The 22157-nt window shown below is 53.3% G+C and overlaps 3 protein-coding genes across 5 annotated transcripts in view; all 3 read left to right on the forward strand.

The window, feature by feature from the left end:
- DSCAM (DS cell adhesion molecule) overlaps positions 1-22157 on the forward strand; it is a 465664-nt gene that overhangs the window by 348522 nt on the left and 94985 nt on the right. For all 3 annotated transcript variants that reach the window (XM_064406016.1, XM_064406023.1, XM_064406025.1), the window contains exon 15: positions 19458-19625. In XM_064406016.1, the coding sequence (XP_064262086.1) occupies positions 19458-19625 (168 nt within the window). The remainder of the gene's footprint in view (positions 1-19457; positions 19626-22157) is intronic.
- Positions 1376-5721, forward strand: LOC135291735 (uncharacterized). Its single transcript, XM_064406006.1, has 4 exons — positions 1376-1806; positions 2411-2524; positions 2612-2698; positions 2810-5721. Exons 1-4 carry the CDS (start codon positions 1648-1650, stop codon positions 5267-5269), a joined length of 2820 nt encoding a protein of 939 aa, XP_064262076.1. The 5' UTR covers positions 1376-1647; the 3' UTR covers positions 5270-5721.
- Positions 9741-13588, forward strand: LOC135295145 (titin-like). The gene is made up of 4 exons (XM_064411243.1): positions 9741-10129; positions 10733-10846; positions 10934-11020; positions 11132-13588. The coding sequence occupies exons 1-4, from the start codon at positions 9971-9973 to the stop codon at positions 13586-13588; spliced, it is 2817 nt and encodes a 938-aa protein (XP_064267313.1). The 5' UTR covers positions 9741-9970.

Consider the following 22157-nt stretch of genomic DNA (forward strand, 5'->3'; position numbering starts at 1 on the left):
AAAAATAGATGCAAAGAACGGCTTTGAAACTTTCTGAACTAATAGCTAAATCAAGCATCGAAATAAAAGAAGTCTAGTAGAGTAAAAGAGATGTAGTAACAAGAAAACTGATGCTTAGACTAAAATAGAAGAAGTTATGGTAAAGCTAAGAGATATTGCAACAAAGCAACTAAATGCTTATGTATAATATAAAGCTTGATACACTTAACAAAATCATGTAGCCGATACCAATGTACGGCCTCCCTCCAGACAATCACAAAAACGACAGGCAGCCAATGAACACCTGGAAAGATGATGAAATTGCTGATCTCAGCCTATTGATATTTGTTCATTCAGACCAACTAAAGACGTTGGAAAATGCTTTGTAGGCCTGAAAACAGTATCTATACTTTGCCAAACTTGTAAGAGTTTGAGGCGTGAGTGTGGCGTGAGCAGGGAGGCCGTGGCCACCCAGCACTGCTTGCTTGCTTGCTTTACTGCAAAAGGTAGAAAAATGAAAATGGGTTTAGCAATGGAAATTTCATCTCAAGGTCCATGTTGGTGTGGCCCGTGCGGGCGGAGCGGGGCTGGCGGGAGCCGCGCTCCCCTCAGAGCCCCTGAGGGCGGCAGCAATGGCGGCGCCGCTCCCTCAGCGCCCGGCCCCGGCCCCGGCGGGCGGGGAGCCCTCGGCAGCGCCCTGCGGGCAGCAGGGAGCGAGCCCCGGCCCGGCCTCTGTGCCCGTGGCGCCGCAGAGGCCAGGCCAGAGCTGCAGGAGTGGCTGCCTCAGGCAGCGCCCCCAGGCAGGGGCAGCAGCCGGGCCCCGGCCTTGTGGCAGCGCAGGAGGCTCTCGTGGTGTCGCTTCTGCAGCCCGGCCAGGTGCCCGTGCACGGCCCCGGCCTTGCCTGCTGCCCCTGCCCTGCTCGGCTTCCCGTGCCCGCCAAAGGCACCCGGGCCGCGCTCGGTGCCCCCGGCTGTCACTGCTGAAGGCAGGGAGCAGCCCCGGTGCCCGGCACAGCCCTGAGGGACACCTCGGGTGCCCGGACTCCTGTGGCTCCTGGAGCTGCTGCCCACGACTCCCCGGCCTTTCCGTGCGGCCAATTCCTGGTGCCCTGGGGAGCGCAGCCGGCAAAGCCAGGGCTCTGCACTGTGGGGCTGGGGCTGGCGTGTGGCAGCGTGGCCAAAGCCTCTTGGGGCTCTGGGCACAGCAGGGGCCACAAGGCCACAAGTGCGGGGGCTGCTCCCAGCCACTCGCTGTCTGCTGCACTGATGCTGGGCTGCCGGGGGTGGCCCTTTGTGACACAGGCACACGGTGTCGGGGCCCTTTGTGATGTGGGACGTGGTGCTGGCCAGAGAGCCTTGTGACATCAGGGAGCCCCAGCCTGGCTGAGGGTGTCTAAGGGGCGCAGAGCCCTGTTGTGCCCAGTGCCAGGAGAGCCGCTCTCTGTGCAGGAAGCAGCTCCCTGGCTCTGTCTGTGCTGGACGCCCACAGCTATAGAGGCCGACAGCGACAGACATTGATAGCGACGAGCAAAAAGGCAACTCCAACTCTCGGTCCCCAGCCCCTTGCCCAGCTGGCTGGAGGCCCCCAGCGAGCAGTGGTCAGGGGCAGTGGTCAGGTCAGTCCTGCCACTGACAGAGACTGAGGAGGAGGAGAGGCTCTTTGCCGAAATGGACCGCCAGCTTTCCCGGTGGGAAGGTGACAGTGACGAGGAGCTTTCCCACTGGGAAAAGGTGATAGTGAGAGAGAGGTACCAACAGCAAGTGCTGAGAGTCCAAGAAATTTTCCATCGAGGAGCCAGGAGGAGCCAAAAGCTGTACCTATGCCAGGTATGTGTGTGAGTTTGAGAGGTTTCCCAGTACAGCAATGACATACATGAACAGCTCTATGAACGGAGAGAAACTGGCATAGCCCAGGAGCTGTACCAGCTGTAGGAGCTGGGCAGAAGACGGTGAGATATACCAAGAGGTGTGCAAATGGGAAGAACGTGTCCCAACCCAAGACACAAGCCAATGGGAAATAGATGGGAGTGAGCAGCAGGAGTTGGGATGGGAAGAAGATGAGAGATGCCATGAGCTGTGCTTACCGAGAGATGTGAGTTCCTCAGAGGATTCCCAATGGGACAATATGCAAGACCCAGATCAGAGGGAAGGTGAGAGGTGGCAAGGCCTCTCACTGGGTGAGCTGCACTCCCACATCTCTCATTGGGACAGTGTCCCAGAGCTTTCCCAGAGGGAAGGTGAGAGGTATGAAGATCTCTCACCATGTGAACAAGATGTGTGCTCCCACATACCCCAATGGAAAAACAGCAGAGCATGAGAATTGAACCAAGTGAGAGACAGCAGTGACAAGGAGCTGTCCCAAGGACCAGATGCCCGAGCCCAAGAGCTGTGCCCATGGCCAGATGTTCATGACCAAAAGCTGTCCCAACAGGAGGAGCGTGTGAGCAGTCAGGAGCTGTGCCAATGGAGAAGGGACATCGACTCCAAGATGTGGGACAGAGCGTTGCGACCCCTGAGTGAGGAGGAGCCCCAGCCCTGTCGCCAGGTAGGACCCAGCTCTCCCAGCCACAAGGGCACAGCAGTGGCAGCAGAGGCAGCGCCTGCCCTGCCCTGCACCTCTCCTGCCCCACAGAGTCCCACAGAGGCCGAGCCGACAGCTGCTGCCCGAGCCAGAGCTGCTGGGAAGGTGGAGCCGCTCGAGACTCTCGTTTCTGCGGAGGTAAAGGCAGCAGCTCCTCTCTTCAGTGAGCAGCTGCCATCACCAGGAACACAAAGCTCATCCAGTGTCCCCTCTGACAGCCTGACCAGTAGCCATGCTTCACTTTTCCAGGATGAGAACATCAATGAGGAGATCCTGATCCAGGGACTGACGGACATCTACAAACTGTTGGAGAAGCTGGAGGAAGAGTATGCCCTCCAACAACAGCTGAGTGTAGAAGAACAAACACAGCCCAGCTCTGCCAGCACCACAGGCATGGAGGTGGCAGCAGAGGCAGCACCTGCCCTGCCCTGCACCTCCCCTGTCCTGGGCAGTCCTACAGAGGCCAAGCCAGCAGCTGCTGCCCCAGCTGCAGCTCATGAGAAGGAAGAGCTGCCCAAGCCTCTCACTCCTGAGGAGGTAAAGGCAGCAGCTTCTTCTGTCTTCAGTGAAGAACTGCCATCGCCAGGGACACAGAGCTCATCCAGTGTGCCCTCCGACACCCTGACCAGCAGCCAGGCTTCACTATGCCAGGATCAGGACAACACCGAGGAGATCCTGATCCAGGGACTGACTGAAATGTACCAGCTGATGGAGAAGCTGGAGGAAGAGTATGCCCTCCAACAACAGATGGCTGTAGAAGAATCACAGCCCAGCTCTCCCAGCCCTGTGGGTGCAGCAGTGCCAGCAGAGGCAGCGCCTGCCCTGCCCTGCCCCTCTCCTTCCCCAGCGAGTCCCACGGACCAGATCATCAACAGGGAGACCCTGAGCCAGGTGCTGCAGGAAATGCAGGCACTGAAGCAGCAGGTGGCTGCCCTTCAACAGAGCTTGGCTGTAAGACAGTCAGCAGTAGCAGCTAGAAGGGAAGAGAGATCAGTGCCTGCCCTGCAGAGCATCCCTCCTGCCCCACAGAGGCCCACGGAGCAAGACACCAACAGGGAGGTCCTGAGCCAGGTGCTGCATGAGCTCCAGGCACTGAAGCAGCAGCAGAATGAAGTCCATGCCCTTCAACAGCAGTTGGCAGACAAAATGGAATCACTCGAGACAGCCAAAAAGGAAGAGAGCTCAGTGCCTGCCCCGCACAGCCCCCCCAGCCCCTGGCCTGCCCAGCTGGGAGTCCACGCCCCCAGGGAGCAGCTGGAGGAGGCAGCAGTGGGGTCAGCAGCACAGGCAGAGGTGGAGAGGATGGATGACTCCGATGAGGAAATGAAATGGTGGCAGTTCTTGGATGATCTGGAGCCTTTCCTGGTGAGAGAACCAGAGCTGACCCGGGTGTCTGTCTCAGGACACACTATGAGATTTTCTTTGGCAGAAGGGATCCCAGAGCTTGTCCCTTGTGAGGCTCCTGTTGAGCACCCGGCACAGGAGCCGTGCAGCCAAGGGCCAGTGCCTGCCCCACAGAGCCCCCCCAGCCCCCGGCCTGCCCAGCTGAGAGCCCAGGCCCCCAGACAGCAGCAGCAGCAGGAGGGGCCAGCATCAGCATCCGTGAGGGCAGTGCAAGAGAGCGAGGAGGGGAGCTTGGCTGGGGACGACAAAGAGTGGGAAGATGCCATCGAGACAGAGCTCTCCCAGTGGGAAAACAAGGAAGACCCTGAGCAGGAGGTGTCCGAGGAAGAGCTCTCTGACTGGGAAGAGAGCACAGAGGAAGATATGTCCCAGGGGGAAGAGTGCCCCGAGCAGGAGGTGTCCCAGGAAGAGCTCTCTGACTGGGACGAGAGCACAGAGGAAGATGTGTCCCAGGGGGAAGAGTGCCCCGAGCAGGAGGTGTCCCAGGAAGAGTTTTCTGACTGGGAAGAGCGCACAGAGGAAGATGTGTCCCAGGGAGAAGTAGCAAGTCACCATGAAGACTGTGCCTGGGAGGAGTACTTCCCTGAGCAAGGACTGTCCCAGGGGGAAGTCAGCAGCTCCCGAGACCTCTCCGACTGGGAAGAAAACACTGGGCAAGGGCTGATTGGAGGAGAGATCATCAGCTGTGCCGAACATTCTGCCAGGGAAGAATACATTGGGCAAGACCTCTCCCAAAGGGAAGCCTGCATTGGCCAAGACATAACGAGAGAGAATGGCAGCAGACTCTCAGGACGCTCCAGTGCAGAAGATCATAGCTGTGAGGAGCTTGTGCAGCAGAACTGTGAAGATGAGAGTGACCATGGCATCGGGACTAAGGCTTCCTTCTTCTCAGAGGAGGAAGAGAGGGATGACATGAGCATCCTAGAGCTGCATCCAGAAGACCAAGAACTAAACTGGAGAGTTTTTGCAGCAGATGGGCTCCCAGTGCCCATCCCTCGTGAGGCCTGGGTTGAGGAGCAGGAACCACAGCTGCACAGCCCAGGGCCCCTCCGTGCCTCACTCATGCCCGTGAAAGGCCAACTCCCTGTGGGACATGGGGCTTCTCTTCCCTTCACGAAGCCAGAGGCAGGGAGAGAGAGCTGGGTGCCTGCCCCACACAGCCCCTGGCCTGGCCAGCTGGGAGCCCAGTCCTGCCACGGGCAGCTGGCTCCCTTTAGGAAACGTCCGTCCCGCTTCAGGCGGGCGCTGCGGGCGCTGCGGGGGCTGTTCCTCTGTCCCTGTCTGAGGCCACGGCCAGAGGAGTGAAACAGGTGAGAAAAGGATGAAGAAGATGAAGACAGAAGAGATGGAGATGAAGAAGCAGATGAAAAAGAAGATGAAGAGGACAAAGAAGATGAAGAAGACAATGAAGTGAAAATGAAGATGATGATGGAGACAAACAGGACCATGAAGACAAAGTTGAGAAAGATAACGAAGAAGAAGACGACTGTCTCAATTTTTGAGACAAATTTAACAGAGGACGCTCCAAAATGAGCCAAAATTCCTGGAGATTGGGGAAACATTGAAGAAATGTTCCCCTTCCTGACTTGGGCTGCGAGATGGCACTGTCTTTCATGCTGAGGGAAGTGGAGCTTGCACGGAGGAGTTGCATGCAGCAGGAGGCACAGCCCTGGCAGCTCTCTGGGCTCCACCTCCTGCCCAGGGCAGACACAGCAGCTGGGCTGGAGTCTCTGGCTGTGCTTCCTCTGCCGGCCTCGGCTCCCCAAGGCTTGGGGCTGGAACGGGACGGCCCCGCTGCCGCCGGTGCCGCTGCTCTGGTGTGGGAGCAGCAGCTGTTGGCTTCAGCTGGAGGGACTGAGAGATTGCTGCTGCAGCTCCTGCAAGCCAGGGAAGGGAACAGCTTGTGCACGGGCCAACAAAGGCTAGCAAGCCGTGCAAAAGTGAAGTAGGCAGAGGCATGAAGTCCAGGGCAGTGAGGCTTGGAAAATGCCCAGCCAAGGAGCCCAAAGCTCCCCCCTTCCCCGCCCCACACACAGCCGGCCCCGGGCCTGGAAGGTACAGCAGCCATTTCTTGGGCACAAAGCAGAGGCTCCCAGAAAAGACTCTCAGCATCAACCTCTCCAAGACAAAGATGAAGATCATGAAGACAGAGACAATGATGACCATGGAGATGAAGATAAGATCACAGAGAGGAAGACTAAGAAGACAGAGAAGACAAGAATAATTTTAAAAATACATATAAGAAGAATAGTCGTAAGAATTTTAAAATAGAAGAAGAGTATTTAAGATTTAGAATTTTAAAATACATAGAAGAATAGTAATAGCAGTAAGAATAGAATTTAGAAACACTTAGAAGAAGCAGAGAAGAGTAGTTAGAATTTAAAGAAGAGGAGTAGCTAGAATAAGGAGAAGAAGAAAAAGAAGAATTCAAGAATACTAAAATGAAAATAAAAGTTAATAAATAAATAAAACCTGGGAACTTATTTTTATTACATATTGTATATTTATATTACAGTCTATGTTTTAAAAACATAAATATACAACATGTTGTAATTATGATACATTATAATTTCCCATAAAATAACCAAAGAAAGAGAGAACAGTTCCAATTAGTGAAGAATTTGTCTATTTTCTAATGAAGTTTGTAAGGCACAAGAACAGAGTGCCCAGGTTTCATTTGCTGTCTCTCAGCAGTGCCGATGTGTTTGCACAGGCAGCGGCCCTGAGTGCCCTGGCAGCAGGGAGTGCTCAGCCCCAGCCCCAGGGAGAGTTGGCGGCTGGGCCGGCAGGGCAGGGCTGTGGCTGCTCTCTGCAGGCCAACTGAAGGCGCACGCTGAGCCCGGCTGGGAGAGAGCTGTGCTGGGAGAGAGCCCTTTGCAGCAGGGCTGTGCAGCCGCCCCAGCGCAGCCAGCACAGCCCCGCTGGGACGCTGCCCGTGGCCCGGCAGCCGCGCTGGCTCAGAAAGGCAGCGCGGCTTTGGCGTGGGCCAGGAGCAAGGGCTGCTCCTTGCCGGCCTTCCTGTGCCTGGGAAGGTGCTGCAGAGGCTCTCCTGCCCATTTTCACTTCTCCTTTGCACACACAACATCCAGCAGAAGGAGCTGGCAGCTGAGCCTGTGGCTGAAGCCTTGCCCCCTCTGCTGCCCTGTCCCTGCCCGGGGCTGCTCAGCAGAAAGCAGCTGTGCAGTCACTGCTGCAGCGCGTACAACTTCTACAGCACACAGCGGCTGGGCTGGGCAGGGGCCTTACAGCTGATGGAGTTGCAGCTGATGATCTCCAGCTCTGTGTCTCCTCTCTCTGACAGGAGTTTCCTCTTTCTTTCTCTCTCCCTTCCTCACACTTCTTGGACAATCCAATACTTAATGCTGAACAAAATCCCTCTGTTGTCATGCCATGGTCTCATTTGCCCCTGTACTGGGGCAGAGCCATCTCTCCCTCATGGCATGGTGCCACGTGGGCAGGGACACCTTCCACTATCCCAGGTGGCTCCAAGCCCATCCCCGTTTTTCGTTGGTTAAGGAGAACTTTCATGACTAGAGGAGAGGCCTGGGGGACATCTGGTGTGCTCCCAGCTGCAGCTTGGCACTTCAAAGCTGTGCCAGGAGGGGGAAATTGGACATAAAACCCATGATCCAGAAGCACACTTGATCTGTCTCCTCTCAGTCACTGCTCCCAGAGGCGGTTCTGGATAAATGATGCAGGGCAAGCCTAGGAAATCAGGAGGAACTCTGAGCTGAGTCCTTGTGTGCTGCCATGCAGCCTGGGAAAGGAGAGGTCCTTTTGTGCTTGGCTGAAGCGTGTGAGACCTCCGGGAGCTCCACAGCCATTCTGAAGCCTTGGAGGCAGCTGCTGGTTTTTTCCCTGATGGTGCTCAGTTTGGCTTCAATGTTTCCAAAATACAGAAGAGCACAGGAAACAAATTGAATAGTTGTAAAAGACAAGAGCAACAAGTGACAGAACTGGGCAAATTTTTTACAGCATAGGTTTTCTTTTATTGAACCATTTGTCAGTAGAGATGTTTATGACTTTTGACCCACATGGATTTTTAATTTTATCAATTTAGTATTTATTATGTCTTTTGAGCCCAGTATACAACACACTAGTGCAATCAAAAATGGTTTTCTATGGCAAGGAGACTAAAACCCTCATTTCTTTATCCCAACTAGACTACAGCCTGTGGGTTTAATGTCACATCTCACACAACTGGGCCCAGGGGTGACATTGTCACAGCCCAGCCCAGCCCTTTGGGCCGCTGTCCGGGTGCATTGGGAAGGGCACTGACACAATTCTAGCGTACTCTTTGTGCTCAGTTCAAAATGCTTTTGTGATATCTGTTAATCAGTCATTGTATCTGCTGTGTCAAAAATAGATTCAAAGAATGGCTTTGTAACTTTCTGAACTAATAGCTAAATCAAGCATCGAAATAAAAGAAGTCTAGGAGAGTGAAAGAGATGAAGTAACCAGGAAACTGATGCTTAGACTAAAATAAAAGAAGTTATGGTAAAGCTAAGAGATATTGCAACAAAGCAATTAAATGCTTATGTATAATATAAAGCTTGATACACTTAACAAAATCATGTAGCTGATACCAATGTAAGGCCTCCCTCCAGAAAACCACAAAAAGGACAGGCAGCCAATGAACACCTGGAAAGATGATGAAATTGCTGATCTCAGCCTATTGATATTTGTTCATTCAGACCAACTAAAGACGTTGGAAAATGCTTTGTAGGCCTGAAAACGGTATCTATACTTTGCCGAACTTGTAAGAGTCTGGGGGGTGAGTGTGGCGTGAGCAGGGAGGCCATGGCCACCCAACACTGCTTGCTTGCTTGCTTTACTGCAAAAGGTAGAAAAATGAAATTGGGTTTAGCAATGGAAATTTCATCTCAAGGTCCATGTTGTTGTGGCCTGTGCGGGCGGAGCGGGACTGGCGGGAGCCGCGCTCCCCTCAGAGGCCCTGAGGGCGGCAGCAATGGCGGCGCCGCTCCCTCAGCGCCCGGCCCCGGCCCCGGCGGGCGGGGAGCCCTTGGCAGCGCCCTGCGGGCAGCAGGGAGCGAGCCCCGGCCCGGCCTCTGTGCCCGTGGCGCCGCAGAGGCCAGGCCAGAGCTGCAGGAGTGGCTGCCTCAGGCAGCGGCCCCAGCCCAGGCGCAGCAGCCAGGCCCCGGCCTTGTGGCAGCGCAGGAGGCTCTCGTGGTGCCGCTTCTGCGGCCCGGCCAGGTGCCCGTGCACGGCCCCGGCCTTGCCTGCTGCCCCTGCCCCGCTCGGCTTCCCGTGCCTGCCAAAGGCGCCCAGGCCGCACTCGGTGCCCCCGGCTGTCAGTGCTGAAGGCAGGGAGCAGCCCCGGTGCCCGGCACAGCCCTGAGGGACACCTCGGGTGCCCGGACTCCTGTGGCTCCTGGAGCTGCTGCCCACGACTCCCCGGCCTTTCCGTGCGGCCAATTCCTGGTGCCCTGGGCAGCGCAGCCGGCAAAGCCAGGGCTCTGCACGGTGGGGCTGGGGCTGGCGTGTGGCAGCGTGGCCAAAGCCTCTTGGGGCTCTGGGCACAGCAGGGGCCACAAGGCCACAAGTGCGGGGGCTGCTCCCAGCCACTCGCTGTCTGCTGCACTGATGCTGGGCTGCCGGGGGTGGCCCTTTGTGACACAGGCAGACGGTGTCGGGGCCCTTTGTGATGTGGGACGTGATGCTGGCCAGAGAGCCTTGTGACATCAGGGAGCCCCACCCTGGCTGAGGGTGTCTAAGGGGCGCAGAGCCCTGTTGTGCCCAGTGCCAGGAGAGCCGCTCTCTGTGCAGGACGCAGCTCCCTGGCTCTGTCTGTGCTGGACGCCGACAGCTATAGAGGCTGACAGCGACAGACAACGATAGCGACGAGCAAAAAGGCAACTCCAACTCCCGGTCCCCAGCCCCTTGCCCAGCTGGCTGGAGGCCCCCAGCGAGCAGTGGTCAGGGGCAGTGGTCAGGTCAGTCCTGCCACTGACAGAGACTGAGGAGGAGGAGAGGCTCTTTGTCGAAATGGACCGCCAGCTTTCCCGGTGGGAAGGTGACAGTGACGAGGAGCTTTCCCACTGGGAAAAGGTGATAGTGAGAGAGAGGTACCAACAGCAAGTGCTGAGAGTCCAAGAAATTTTCCATCGGGGAGCCAGGAGGAGCCAAAAGCTGTACCTATGCCAGGTATGCGTGTGAGTTTGAGAGGTTTCCCAGTAGAGCAATGACACACATGAACAGCTCTATGAACGGAGAGAAACTGGCATAGTCCAGGAGCTGTACCAGCTGTAGGAGCTGGGCAGAAGACGGTGAGATATACCAAGAGGCGTGCAAATGGGAAGAACATGTCACAGCCCAAGAGATAAGACAATGGGAAATAGATGGGAGTGAGCAGCAGGAGTTGGGATGGGAAGAAGATGAGTGATGCCATGAGCTGTGCTTACCGAGAGATGTGAGTTCCTCATGGATTCCCAATGGGACAATATGCAAGACCCAGATCAGAGGGAAGGTGAGAGGTGGCAAGGCCTCTCACTGGGTGAGCTGCACTCCCACATCTCTCATTGGGACAGTGTCCCAGAGCTTTCCCAGAGGGAAGGTGAGAGGTATGAAGATCTCTCACCATGGGAACAAGATGTGTGCTCCCACATGCCCCAATGGAAAAACAGCAGAGCATGAGAATTGAACCAAGTGAGAGACAGCAGTGACAAGGAGCTGTCCCAAGGACCAGATGCCCGAGCCCAAGAGCTGTGCCCATGGCCAGATGTTCATGACCAAAAGCTGTCCCAACAGGAGGAGCATGTGAGCAGTCAGGAGCTGTGCCAATGGAGAAGGGACATCCGCTCCAAGATGTGGGACAGAGCGTTGCGACCCCTGAGTGAGGAGGAGCCCCAGCCCTGTCGCCAGGTAGGACCCAGCTCTCCCAGCCCCGAGGGCACAGCGGTGGCAGCAGAGGCAGCGCCTGCCCTGCCCTGCACCTCTCCTGCCCCACAGAGTCCCACAGAGGCCGAGCCGACAGCTGCTGCCCAAGCCATGTCTGCTGGGAAGGAAGAGCTGCCTGAGATTCTCACTCCTGAGGAGGTAAAGGCAGCAGCTCCTCTGTTCAGTGAGCAGCTGCCATCACCAGGGACACAAAGCTCATCCAGTGTCCCCTCTGACAGCCTGACCAGTAGCCATGCTTCACTATTCCAGGATGAGAACATCAATGAGGAGATCCTGATCCAGGGACTGACGGACATCTACAAACTGTTGGAGAAGCTGGAGGAAGAGTATGCCCTCCAACAACAGTTGAGTGTAGAAGAACAAACACAGCCCAGCTCTGCCAGCGCCATAGGCATGGAGGTGGCAGCAGAGGCAGCACCTGCCCTGCCCTGCACCTCCCCTGTCCCGGGCAGTCCCACAGAGGCCAAGCCAGCAGCTGCTGCCCCAGCTGCAGCTCATGAGAAGGAAGAGCTGCCCAAGCCTCTCACTCCTGAGGAGGTAAAGGCAGCAGCTTCTTCTGTCTTCAGTGAAGAACTGCCATTGCCAGGGACACAGAGCTCATCCAGTGTCCCCTCCGACACCCTGACCAGCAGCCTGGCTTCACTATGCCAGGATCAGGACAACACCGAGGAGATCCTGATCCAGGGACTGACTGAAATGTACCAGCTGATGGAGAAGCTGGAGGAAGAGTATGCCCTTCAACAACAGATGGCTGTAGAAGAATCACAGCCCAGCTCTCCCAGCCCCGTGGGTGCAGCAGTGCCAGCAGAGGCAGCGCCTGCCCTGCCCTGCCCCTCTCCTTTCCCACAGAGTCCCACGGACCAGATCATCAACAGGGAGACCCTGAGCCAGGTGCTGCAGGAAATGCAGGCACTGAAGCAGCAGGTGGCTGCCCTTCAACAGAGCTTGGCTGTAAGAGAGTCAGCAGTGGCACCTAGAAGGGAAGAGAGATCAGTGCCTGCCCCGCAGAGCATCCCTCCTGCCCCACAGAGGGCCATGGAGCAGAACACCAACAGGGAGGTCCTGAGCCAGGTGCTGCACGAGCTCCAGGCACTGAAGCAGCAGCAGAACGAAGTCCATGCCCTTCAACAGCAGTTGGCAGACAAAATGGAATCACTCGTGACAGCCAAAAGGGAAGAGAGCTCAGTGCCTGCCCCGCACAGCCCCCCCAGCCCCTGGCCTGCCCAGCTGGGAGTCCACGCCCCCAGGGAGCAGCTGGAGGAGGCAGCAGTGGGGTCAGCAGCACAGGCAGAGGTGGAGAGGATGGATGATTCAGATGAAGAAATGAAATGGTGGCAGTTCTTGGATGATCTGGAGCCTTTCCTGGTGAGAGAGCCAGAGCTGTCCCAGGTGTCTGTCACAGGACACACTATGAGATTTTCTTTGGCAGAAGGGATCCCGGAGCTTGTCCCTTGTGGGGCTCCTGTTGAGCACCCGGCACAGGAGCCGTGCAGCCAAGGGCCAGTGCCTGCCCCACAGAGCCCCCCCAGCCCCCAGCCTGCCCAGCTGAGAGCCCAGGCCCCCAGACAGCAGCAGCAGGAGGGGCCAGCATCAGCCTCAGTGTGGGCAGTGCAAGAGAGCGAGGATGGGAGCTTGGCTGGGGACAACAAAGAGTGCAAAGATGCCATCGAGACAGAGCTCTCCCAGTGGGAAAAAAAGGAAGACCCTGAGCAGGAGGTGTCCGAGGAAGAGCTCTCTGACTGGGAAGAGAGCACAGACGAAGATGTGTCCCAGGGGGAAGAGTGCCCTGAGCAGGAGGTGTCCCAGGAAGAGTTTTCTGACTGGGACGAGTGCACAGAGGAAGATGTGTCCCAGGGGGAAGAGTGCCCTGAACAGGAGGTGTCCCAGGAAGAGTTTTCTGACTGGGAAGAGCGCACAGAGGAGGATGTGTCCCGGGGAGAAGTAGCAAGTCACCATGAAGACGGTGCCTGGGAAGAATACTTCCCTGAGCAAGGACTGTCCCAGGGGGAAGTCAACAGCTCCCGAGACCTCTCCGACTGGGAAGAATACCCTGGGCAAGGGCTGATTGGAGGAGAGATCATCAGCTGTGCCGAATATTCTGCTAGGGAAGAATACATTGGGCAAGACCTCTCCCAAAGGGAAGCCTGCATTGGCCAAGACATAACGAGAGAGAATGGCAGCAGACTCTCAGGACGCTCCAGTGCAGAAGATCATAGCTGTGAGGAGCTTGTGCAGGAGAACTGTGAAGATGAGAGTGACCATGGCATCGGGACTAAGGCTTCCTTCTTCCCAGAGGAAGAAGAGAGGGATGACATGAGCATCCTAGAGCTGCATCCAGAAGACCAAGAACTAAACTGGAGAATTTTTGCAGCAGACGGGCTCCCAGTGCCCATCCCTCATGAGGCCTGGGTTGAGGAGCAGGAACCACAGCTGCACAGCCCAGGGCCCCTCCGTGCCTCACTCATGCCCGTGAAAGGCCAACTCCCTGTGGGACATGGGGCTTCTCTTCCCTTCACGAAGCCAGAGGCAGGGAGAGAGAGCCGGGTGCCTGCCCCACACAGCCCCTGGCCTGGCCAGCTGGGAGCTCAGTCCTGCCACGGGCAGCTGGCTCCCTTTAGGAAACGTCCGTCCCGCTTCAGGCGGGCGCTGCGGGCGCTGCAGGGGCTGTTCCTCTGTCCCTGCCTGAGGCCACGGCCAGAGGAGTGAAACAGGTGAGAAAAGGATGAAGAAGATGAAGAAGACAAAAGAGATGGAGATAAAGAAGCAGATGAAAAAGAAGATGAAGAGGACAAAGAAGATGAAGAAGACAATGAAGTGAAAATGAAGATGATGATGGAGACAAACAGGACCATGAAGACAAAGTTGAGAAAGATAACGAAGAAGAACACAACTGTCTCAATTTTTGAGACAAATTTAACAGAGGACGCTCCAAAATGAGCCAAAATTCCTGGAGACTGGGGAAACATTGAAGAAATGTTCCCCTTGCTGACTTGGGCTGCGAGATGGCACTGGCTTTCACGCTGAGGGAAGTGGAGCTTGCACGGAGGAGTTCCATGCAGCAGGAGGCACAGCCCTGGCAGCTCTCTGGGCTCCACCTCCTGTCCAGGTCAGACACGGCAGCCGGGCTGGAGTCTCTGGCTGTGCTTCCTCTGCCCGCCTCGGCTCCCCAAGGCTTGGGGCTGGAACGGGACGGCCCCGCTGCCGCCGGTGCCGCTGCTCTGGTGTGGGAGCAGCAGCTGTTGGCTTCAGCTGGAGGGGCTGAGAGATTGCTGCTGCAGCTCCTGCAAGCCAGGGAAGGGAACAGCTTTGGGATGGGCCAACCAAGCCAAGCACGCCAAGCAAAAGTGAACCAGGCAGAGGTATGAAGGCCAGGGCAGTGAGGCTTGGAAAATGCCCAGCCAAGGAGCCCAAAGCTTCCCCTTCCCCGCCCCACACACAGCCGGCCCCGGGCCTGGAAGGTACAGCAGCCATTTCTTGGGCACAAAGCAGAGGCTCCCAGAAAAGACTCTCAGCATCAACCTCTCCAAGACATAGAAGATCAAGACGATGAAGACAGAGACAATGATGACCAAGGTGATGAAGATAAGACCACAGAGAGGAAAACTAAGAAGACAGAGAAGACAAGAATAATTTTAAAAATACATATAAGAAGAATTGTCGTAAGAATTTAAAAATAGAAGAAGGGTATTTAAGATTTAGAATTTTAAAATACATAGAAGAATAGTAATAGGAGTAAGAATAGAATTTAGAAACACTTAGAAGAAGCAGATAAGAGTAGTTAGAATTTAAAGAAGAGGAGTAGCTAGAATAAGGAGAAGAAGAAAAAGAAGAATTCAAGAATACTAAAGTGAAAATAAAAGTTAATAAATAAATAAAAGCTGGGAACTTATTTTTATTACATATTGTATATTTATATTACAGTCTATGATATAAAGACATAAATATACAACATGTTGTAATTATGATACATTATAATTTCCCATGAAATAACCAAAGAAAGAGAGAACAGTTCCAATTAGTGAAGAATTTGTGTATTTTCTAATGAAGTTTGTAAGGCACAGGAACAGAGTGGCCAGGTGTCATTTGCTGTCTCTCAGCGGTGCCGATGTGTTTGCACAGGCAGCGGCCCTGAGTGCCCTGGCAGCAGGGAGTGCTCAGCCCCAGCCCCAGGGAGAGTTGGCGGCTGGGCCGGCAGGGCAGGGCTGTGGCTGCTCTCTGCAGGCCAACTGAAGGCGCACGCTGAGCCCGGCTGGGAGAGAGCTGTGCTGGGAGAGAGCCCTTTGCAGCAGGGCTGTGCAGCCGCCCCAGCGCAGCCAGCACAGCCCCGCTGGGACGCTGCCCGTGGCCCGGCAGCCGCGCTGGCTCAGAAAGGCAGCGCGGCTTTGGCGTGGGCCAGGAGCAAGGGCTGCTCCTTGCCGGCCTTGCTGTGCCTGGGAAGGTGCTGCAGAGGCTCTCCTGCCCATTTGCACTTCTCCTTTGCACACACAACATCCAGCAGAAGGAACTGGCAGCTGAGCTTGTGGCTGAAGCCTTGCCCCCTCTGCTGCCCTGTCCCTGCCCGGGGCTGCTCAGCAGAAAGCAGCTGTGCAGTCACTGCTGCAGTGCGTACAACTTCTACAGCACACAGCGGCTGGGCTGGGCAGGGGCCTTACAGCTGATGGAGTTGCAGCTGATGATCTCCTGCTCTGCGTCTCCTCTCTCTGACAGGAGTTTCCTCTTTCTTTCTCTCTCCCTTCCTCACACTTCTTGGACAATCCAATGCTTAATGCTGAACAAAATCCCTCTGTTGCCATGCCATGGTCTCATTTGCCCCTGAACTGGGGCAGAGCCATCTCTCCCTCATGGCATGGTGCCACGTGGGCAGGGACACCTTCCACTATCCCAGGTGGCTCCAAGCCCCATCCCCGTTTTTCCTTGGTCTAGGAGAACTTTCCTGCCCAGAGGAGAGGCCTGGGGCACATCTGGTGTGCTCCCAGCTGCAGCTTGGCACTTCAAAGCTGTGCCAGGAGGGGGAAATTGGACATAAAATCCATGATCCAGAAGCACACTTGATCTGTCTCCTCTCAGTCACTGCTCCCAGAGGCGGTTCTGGATAAATGATGCAGGGCAAGCCAAGGAAATCAGGAGGAACTCTGAGCTGAGTCCTTGTGTGCTGCCATGCAGCCTGGGAAAGGAGAGGTCCTTTTGTGCTTGGCTGAAGCGTGTGAGTCCTCTGGGAGCTCCACAGCCATTCTGAAGCCTTGGAGGCAGCTGCTGGTTTTTTCCCTGATGGTGCTCAGTTTGGCTTCAATGTTTCCAAAATACAGAAGAGCACAGGAAACAAATTGAATAGTTGTAAAAGAGAAGAGCAACAAGTGACAGAACTGGGCAAATTTTTTACAGCATAGGTTTTCTTTTATTGAACCATTTGTCAGTAGAGATGTTTATGACTTTTGACCCACATGGATTTTTAATTTTATCATTTTAGTATTTATTATGTCTTTTGAGCCCAGTATACAACAGACTAGTGCAATCAAAAATGGTTTTCTATGGCAAGGAGACTAAACCCCTCGTTTCTTTATCTCAACTAGACTATAGCCTGTGGGTTTAGTGTCACATCTCACACAACTGGGCCCAGGGGTGACATTGTCACAGCCCAGCCCAGCCCTTTGGGCCGCTGTCCGGGTGCATTGGGAAGGGCACTGACTCAATTCTAGTGTACTCTTTGTGCTCTGTGAAAAAAGCTTTTGTGATTTCTGTTAATCAGTCATTGTATCTGCTGTGTCAAAAATAGATGCAAAGAACGGCTTTGAAACTTTCTGAACTAATAGCTAAATCAAGCATTGAAATAAAAGAAGTCTAGTAGAGTGAAAGAGATGAAGTAACCAGGAAACTGATGCTTAGACTAAAATAAAAGAAGTTATGGTAAAGCTAAGAGATATTGCAACAAAGCAACTAAATGCTTATGTATAATATAAAGCTTGATACACTTAACAAAATCATGTAGCCGATACCAATGTAAGGCCTCCCTCCAGACAATCACAAAAACGACAGGCAGCCAAGGAACACCTGGAAAGATGATGAAATTGCTGATCTCAGCCTATTGATATTTGTTCATTTGGACTAACTAAAGACATTGGAAAATGCTTTGTAGGCCTGAAAACGGTATCTATACTTTGCCGAACTTGTAAGAGGTTTGTGGCATGAGTGTGGCGTGAGCAGGGAGGCCGTGGCCACCCAGCACTGCTTGCTTGCTTGCTTTACTGTAAAAGGTAAAAAATGAAATTGGGTTTAGCAATGGAAATTTCATCTCAAGGTCCATGTTGGTGTGGCCTGTGCGGGCGGAGCGGGGCTGGCGGGAGCCGCGCTCCCCTCAGAGCCCCTGAGGGCGGCAGCAATGGCGGCGCTGCTCCCTCAGCGCCCGGCCCCGGCCCCGGCGGGCGGGGAGCCCTCGGCAGCGCCCTGCGGGCAGCAGGGAGCGAGCCCCGGCCCGGCCTCTGTGCCCGTGGCGCCGCAGAGGCCAGGCCAGAGCTGCAGGAGCGGCTGCCTCAGGCAGCGGCCCCAGCCAGGGGCAGCAGCCGGGCCCCGGCCTTGTGGCAGCGCAGGAGGCTCTCGTGGTGCCACTTCTGCAGCCCGGCCAGGTGCCCGTGCACGGCCCCGGCCTTGCCTGCTGCCCCTGCCCCGCTCGGCTTCCCATGCCTGCCAAAGGCGCCCAGGCCGCGCTCGGTGCCCCCAGCTGTCAGTGCTGAAGGCAGGGACGAGCCACAGTTCCCAGCAGAGCCCTGAGGGTCACCCCTGGTGCCCGGGCTCCTGCCGCTCCTGCAGCCGCTGCCCACGAGTCCCTGGCCTGTCTGTGTGCCCAATTCCTGGTGCAGCGTAGCCAGCAAAGCCAGGGCTCTGCACTGTGGGGCTGGGGCTGGTGTGTGGCAGCGTGGCCAAAGCCTCTCAGGGCTCTGGGCACAGCAGGGGCCACAAGGCCACAAATGCGATGTATTTTCACAGGCAGCGGCCCTGAGTGCCCTGGGAGCAGGGAATGCTCAGCCCCAGCCCCAGGGAGAGTTGCCGGCTGGGCCAGCAGGGCAGGGCTGTGGCTGCTCTCTGCAGGCCAACTGAAGGCGCACGCTGAGCCCGGGTGGGAAAGAGCTGTGCTGGGAGAGAGCCCTTTGTAGCAGGGCTGTGCAGCCGAAGTGCCCAAATCAGTGCACCCAGCACCGAAGCAGCACTGGGGCTCTCCTGGTCCTACTGGGCAGCCGCACAGGGCTCTGTCACAGTGAGGGTGGCTGCAACATATCTTTGGGTCCTCTAACTTCAGGGTGAACACGGCACAAAATACGAAAAAAGAGCAGGAACAGTGGAGTGCCTGAATAGGAAATTACTCATAATGAGAAATAAAAACAGGGTTGCTGTCCAGGAGCCCATCACAGCAAAAGGATAAGCTGCAAAGACCAGAAACAAGGGAGTGGTAACAATATATAGTCTTGGGTGGAACATTCTAGAGACAATACCATATATGGAACACAAGTAACCAATAGGGGAGTAGAACTTGGACTAATTAACATAACAACTCTAAACGTTGTTGGAAGGAGATCTGGGTCCTGCCCTGAGTTAGATTAATATTTCCCAGGGCTTGATGCTAAGGTTTGGTGTCAGAGGGGTGAGGTCTGGCTGACTTTGTGCTCCAGTCAGGCTGCTTCCCCCAGTGTCAATACTGAGCAGCTGTAGCAGAAGTTTGGTGTTGGCATTTCTATTTTTGGGAGTGCTCCATGGCAGGGTGTTTCTCCACGATTAATTTTTCATTTTTTCTGGTATAACTTTCAGAGAATTATGTAATCCGTGATGGTAGAAAAGGTCTCCAAGCACATCAAGTCCAAACTGTGCCCAATGCCCATGTTGTCACTCAGCCCAGAGAACTGAGTACTATATCCAGGCCTTCCTTGGACATCTCCAGGGATGGGGACTCTACCATTACTTTGGGCAGCTGCTTCCAATGCTTAACCACCCTTTCCGTGAAGAAAGTCCTTCTGATATCCAAGCTGACCGTCCCCTGGTCCAGGCCGAGGCTGTGTCCCCTCATGCTGTCACTTGTTGCCAAGTGAAACAGCCCAGTCCCCACCTGGCTGCACCCTCCTGTCAGGGAGCTGTGGAGAGCAATGAGGTCTCTCCTGGGCCATTCGGTTTTACTCCCTTCCTTCGGTTTGTTTTTTTTTTTCTGAGCACAATCAACTCTCTCACTGAGTGAAGATCCCTTTGGGGCAGCAACTCCCATTTTTGGGTGGTTGTTCCAATGCCCCAAAGGTAAGAAATCATGCTCACAAAGCTGGGCAATATTTGCTGCTCTCAGCACCTCCTCAAAGTCTAGCTATTTCTGTGGATTTGCTGATGACCCCAGAGCTAAGATCCCATTGTTCCCAGCAGCACTCTTGGAGCAGTCAGGAGTGCTGTCAAGGAAGGGGAGGGATTGCTGGATTTGCTTGGATCAAAATATGTTTTCTGGATTAACACAGCAGTGGCATGAAACAATTTAACTTCATGCTTTTATCACCCACATTAACACCACCATTGATTTGTCTATTTCTACTGATTTCTTATCAAACAGACTCTTGGGATTCTGTCCAGAGAACCAGAGATGTTTCCCCTCAGCTAAACCAAGCCACCATCATCGACCTGCACCCGTCCTCCACCTACAACATCCGCATGTATGCCAAGAACCGCATCGGCAAGAGCGAGGCCAGCAACGAGCTCACCATCACCACTGATGAAGCAGGTATGACCTGGCTTTGCAGCCTCGAAATTCTGTGGGAATTATCTCTCTTTGATGTCAGGAATCGTTGCATGAAATGCTGCTTATGTGACTGTGGCTGTGTCAAAATGAATAGTGAGTTATTCCCATGGAACATCGAGACTTTTGCAACTTCATTGTGCAGGGCTGTAATTAAAGCTGTTCAGTGGCATCTAGTGGCCAAAGAAGACATTGTGCTGCAAATTTTCCTTGTTGGGAATAAGATACCTGTATCTACAGTGAGGCAACTCAATCAGCAACATCCTGTTTTTAGTGGTGGTGCCTCCCCTGTGGGTATTGAGGCTTTCCTTACATGTTTAGATATTAATGTAGGTAACTAATTTAAATTTCTCCCTTTTGAGAATGTTGATCTACATGAATCAATTCTTCCTATGAATATTCCCTTACTCAACCCAGCCATTTGAATATTCCCTCACTCAACTCTCCCACCATTTATTTTTCTGGTCTCTCTTTAAATCTTTTGGCTGTCACTTGTTAATGTCGTTCCCCTGATCTTTGTTCTGTTGTATTACAGAATCACAGAATCATTTAAGTTGGAAAACACCTCCAAGGTCATCAAATCTGACCTTTATTTTTACCTGTAACCTTTTATTCTCTTGCATCAGCACCAGGAGTACTGTGTGGGCATTGTCCCTTTGGTGACTGGAGCCACTGTCATGTACCTGGAATTTCTGCCTTCCTTTACCTTTTGCTAAGTCAGCACTGCTTCCTTCTTTGAGGTTTAGAGATGACAACATGGTGACAGTGTCCTGGCAGTGAAAACTCCCTTTCTCTTTAAGATTCATGTTGGTCTTGGATTTTAATATTCAGAGACTGGTTTTTAGTTCAGGTCGTATGAACACAACTGTGTAATTCCCACTTAATTTCCCTGGGAATTTCCTACAATAAAAACACAATCCTTGTCAGGACAACACGGTTTTGGTTCTGAGGGACTTTCTGAGTAGGAACATCACAAAAGGGCTCACAGTGGAAAGCAGAATAAGCTGGAGACAATGTAAGTTGCATTTGTTTTATCATTTCAGCAGAAGGAAAGCATGCAGTAAACAGATTTAACAGTGAACAGGTTTGATTGAAAAGTACTTATTTTTTTATCAGAAATTTTCTCTTCCTTTGTGCAAAGAAAATAGTCTGTGAAAATAGTCTGTGAAATCACTGGAGAAAACAGACTATCCATTCTTCTAGCCAGAGTCATCTATAACCCCCAAATGCCCATCCTTCCTTGTGCAAAATAGAGGGCTGAGCCTTGGATCAGCTCTCTTATGCTGGCTTTTTTCACCCATGCTTGGAATGGTTTTTACTTGCCAAGTTTTTCCTGACTGGTAATTAAGTTGTCAGGATCAGCAGCTGCCCTTGGAATAAAAAAACAGCTTCCCCATGAGCAGGGTGGAACCTTAACATCACATTTTATTCAGCTCTTTGTAACCAGGTTTCAGAATAAATGATCCTTTTGTCACTGTCTTTTGAGGAGCTGTTCGTTGGTAGAAAAAGACCATCAGTGTGGAACTGTATTCAAAAAGTCACTGATCTACCTAGGGAAGGACTGGGAGGGAGGAGGTCAGGCTTAGGCAGAGTTTGTGATGTTTTTCTCCTGGGTTTTTATTTCAGGGGATGCACAAAGTATAGGAACATCTTTTTTTTTTGATCACTGTTTACTTCTGTTCCCTGCTTTTACAGCAGGCATCGGGGAACAGCATGGGTGCAGGGGATGAGAGAGAAGCTAATGAGTAGGGAACAAAGTAAAGGTCCAAGAAATACAAGATAAAAACCAAGCAACTTGGAAAGGGGGGCAGATTCTGTATCACATGTTGCAAAGAAATATCTCTATTAAAAAGAAACCTGTAAAAGGTCTCTGTGGCAAAAGGATAGGTAAGGATGGAACAATTTCAAAGCTTGCAGACCGCATCTTTATTTCCATACAACCCCAATTAGCTCATGTTTGGAAAATAGATGCCAATACACACTTGCTCCAATGCCTGTCAGAAAAAAAAAAGAGCATTATGGCCATTGCCTAATACTGAAATCAATAGAGGAAATGGGGATATCTGGGTTTTCTTTATGTCCTTGCCACAAACTCTGTATGACTTTAAGTATGTAAAACAAATTCTTATTTAACATCTCCCTATGGTGTGCTGGGAGCACTTAACTATTCAGGTCTGTGAAAAAAAAAAATAAATGGGGTCTTTTGAGGAAAAGTCAGGATTTTTGGGGGCAGATTTTAAAGTCCATTTTTAGGATCAAATGCTTGGCTCAAATTCCACTACATTTTAATGTACCCCAGAGGAGTGGCATTCATTTTTGTCAACAGGAAGGCAGAATCAAGGTCAGGCTTCAAAAAATTCATAGAGATCTCATTTTTGCCAGCGGACTTTTTCCTCTTCTCCTTCCTTTGTATTAATGCAAGAAGAATGGAAATAAAGTTCTTTCAAGCTTTGGGAATTTCTCATATGAAGGACAGTCAGGAATGGAAGAGAATAGGGCATATTTAATAACTTAAAC

The sequence above is a fragment of the Passer domesticus genome, chromosome 2 (assembly GCF_036417665.1).
Source record: "Passer domesticus isolate bPasDom1 chromosome 2, bPasDom1.hap1, whole genome shotgun sequence".
NCBI lineage: Eukaryota > Metazoa > Chordata > Aves > Passeriformes > Passeridae > Passer > Passer domesticus.

Bases quoted from the DNA above. Each gene is read 5' to 3' on its own strand.
- LOC135291735 (XM_064406006.1), top strand. From the start codon at position 1,648: ATGGACCGCCAGCTTTCCCGGTGGGAAGGTGACAGTGACGAGGAGCTT. The intron at 1,807-2,410 runs GTATGTGTGTGA...CTGTCCCAACAG, and splicing joins AAAAGCTGTACCTATGCCAG to GAGGAGCGTGTGAGCAGTCA. The intron at 2,699-2,809 runs GTAAAGGCAGCA...TCACTTTTCCAG, and splicing joins AGACTCTCGTTTCTGCGGAG to GATGAGAACATCAATGAGGA.
- LOC135295145 (XM_064411243.1), top strand. From the start codon at position 9,971: ATGGACCGCCAGCTTTCCCGGTGGGAAGGTGACAGTGACGAGGAGCTT. The intron at 10,130-10,732 runs GTATGCGTGTGA...CTGTCCCAACAG, and splicing joins AAAAGCTGTACCTATGCCAG to GAGGAGCATGTGAGCAGTCA. The intron at 10,847-10,933 runs GTAGGACCCAGC...CCTGCCCCACAG, and splicing joins AGCCCCAGCCCTGTCGCCAG to AGTCCCACAGAGGCCGAGCC.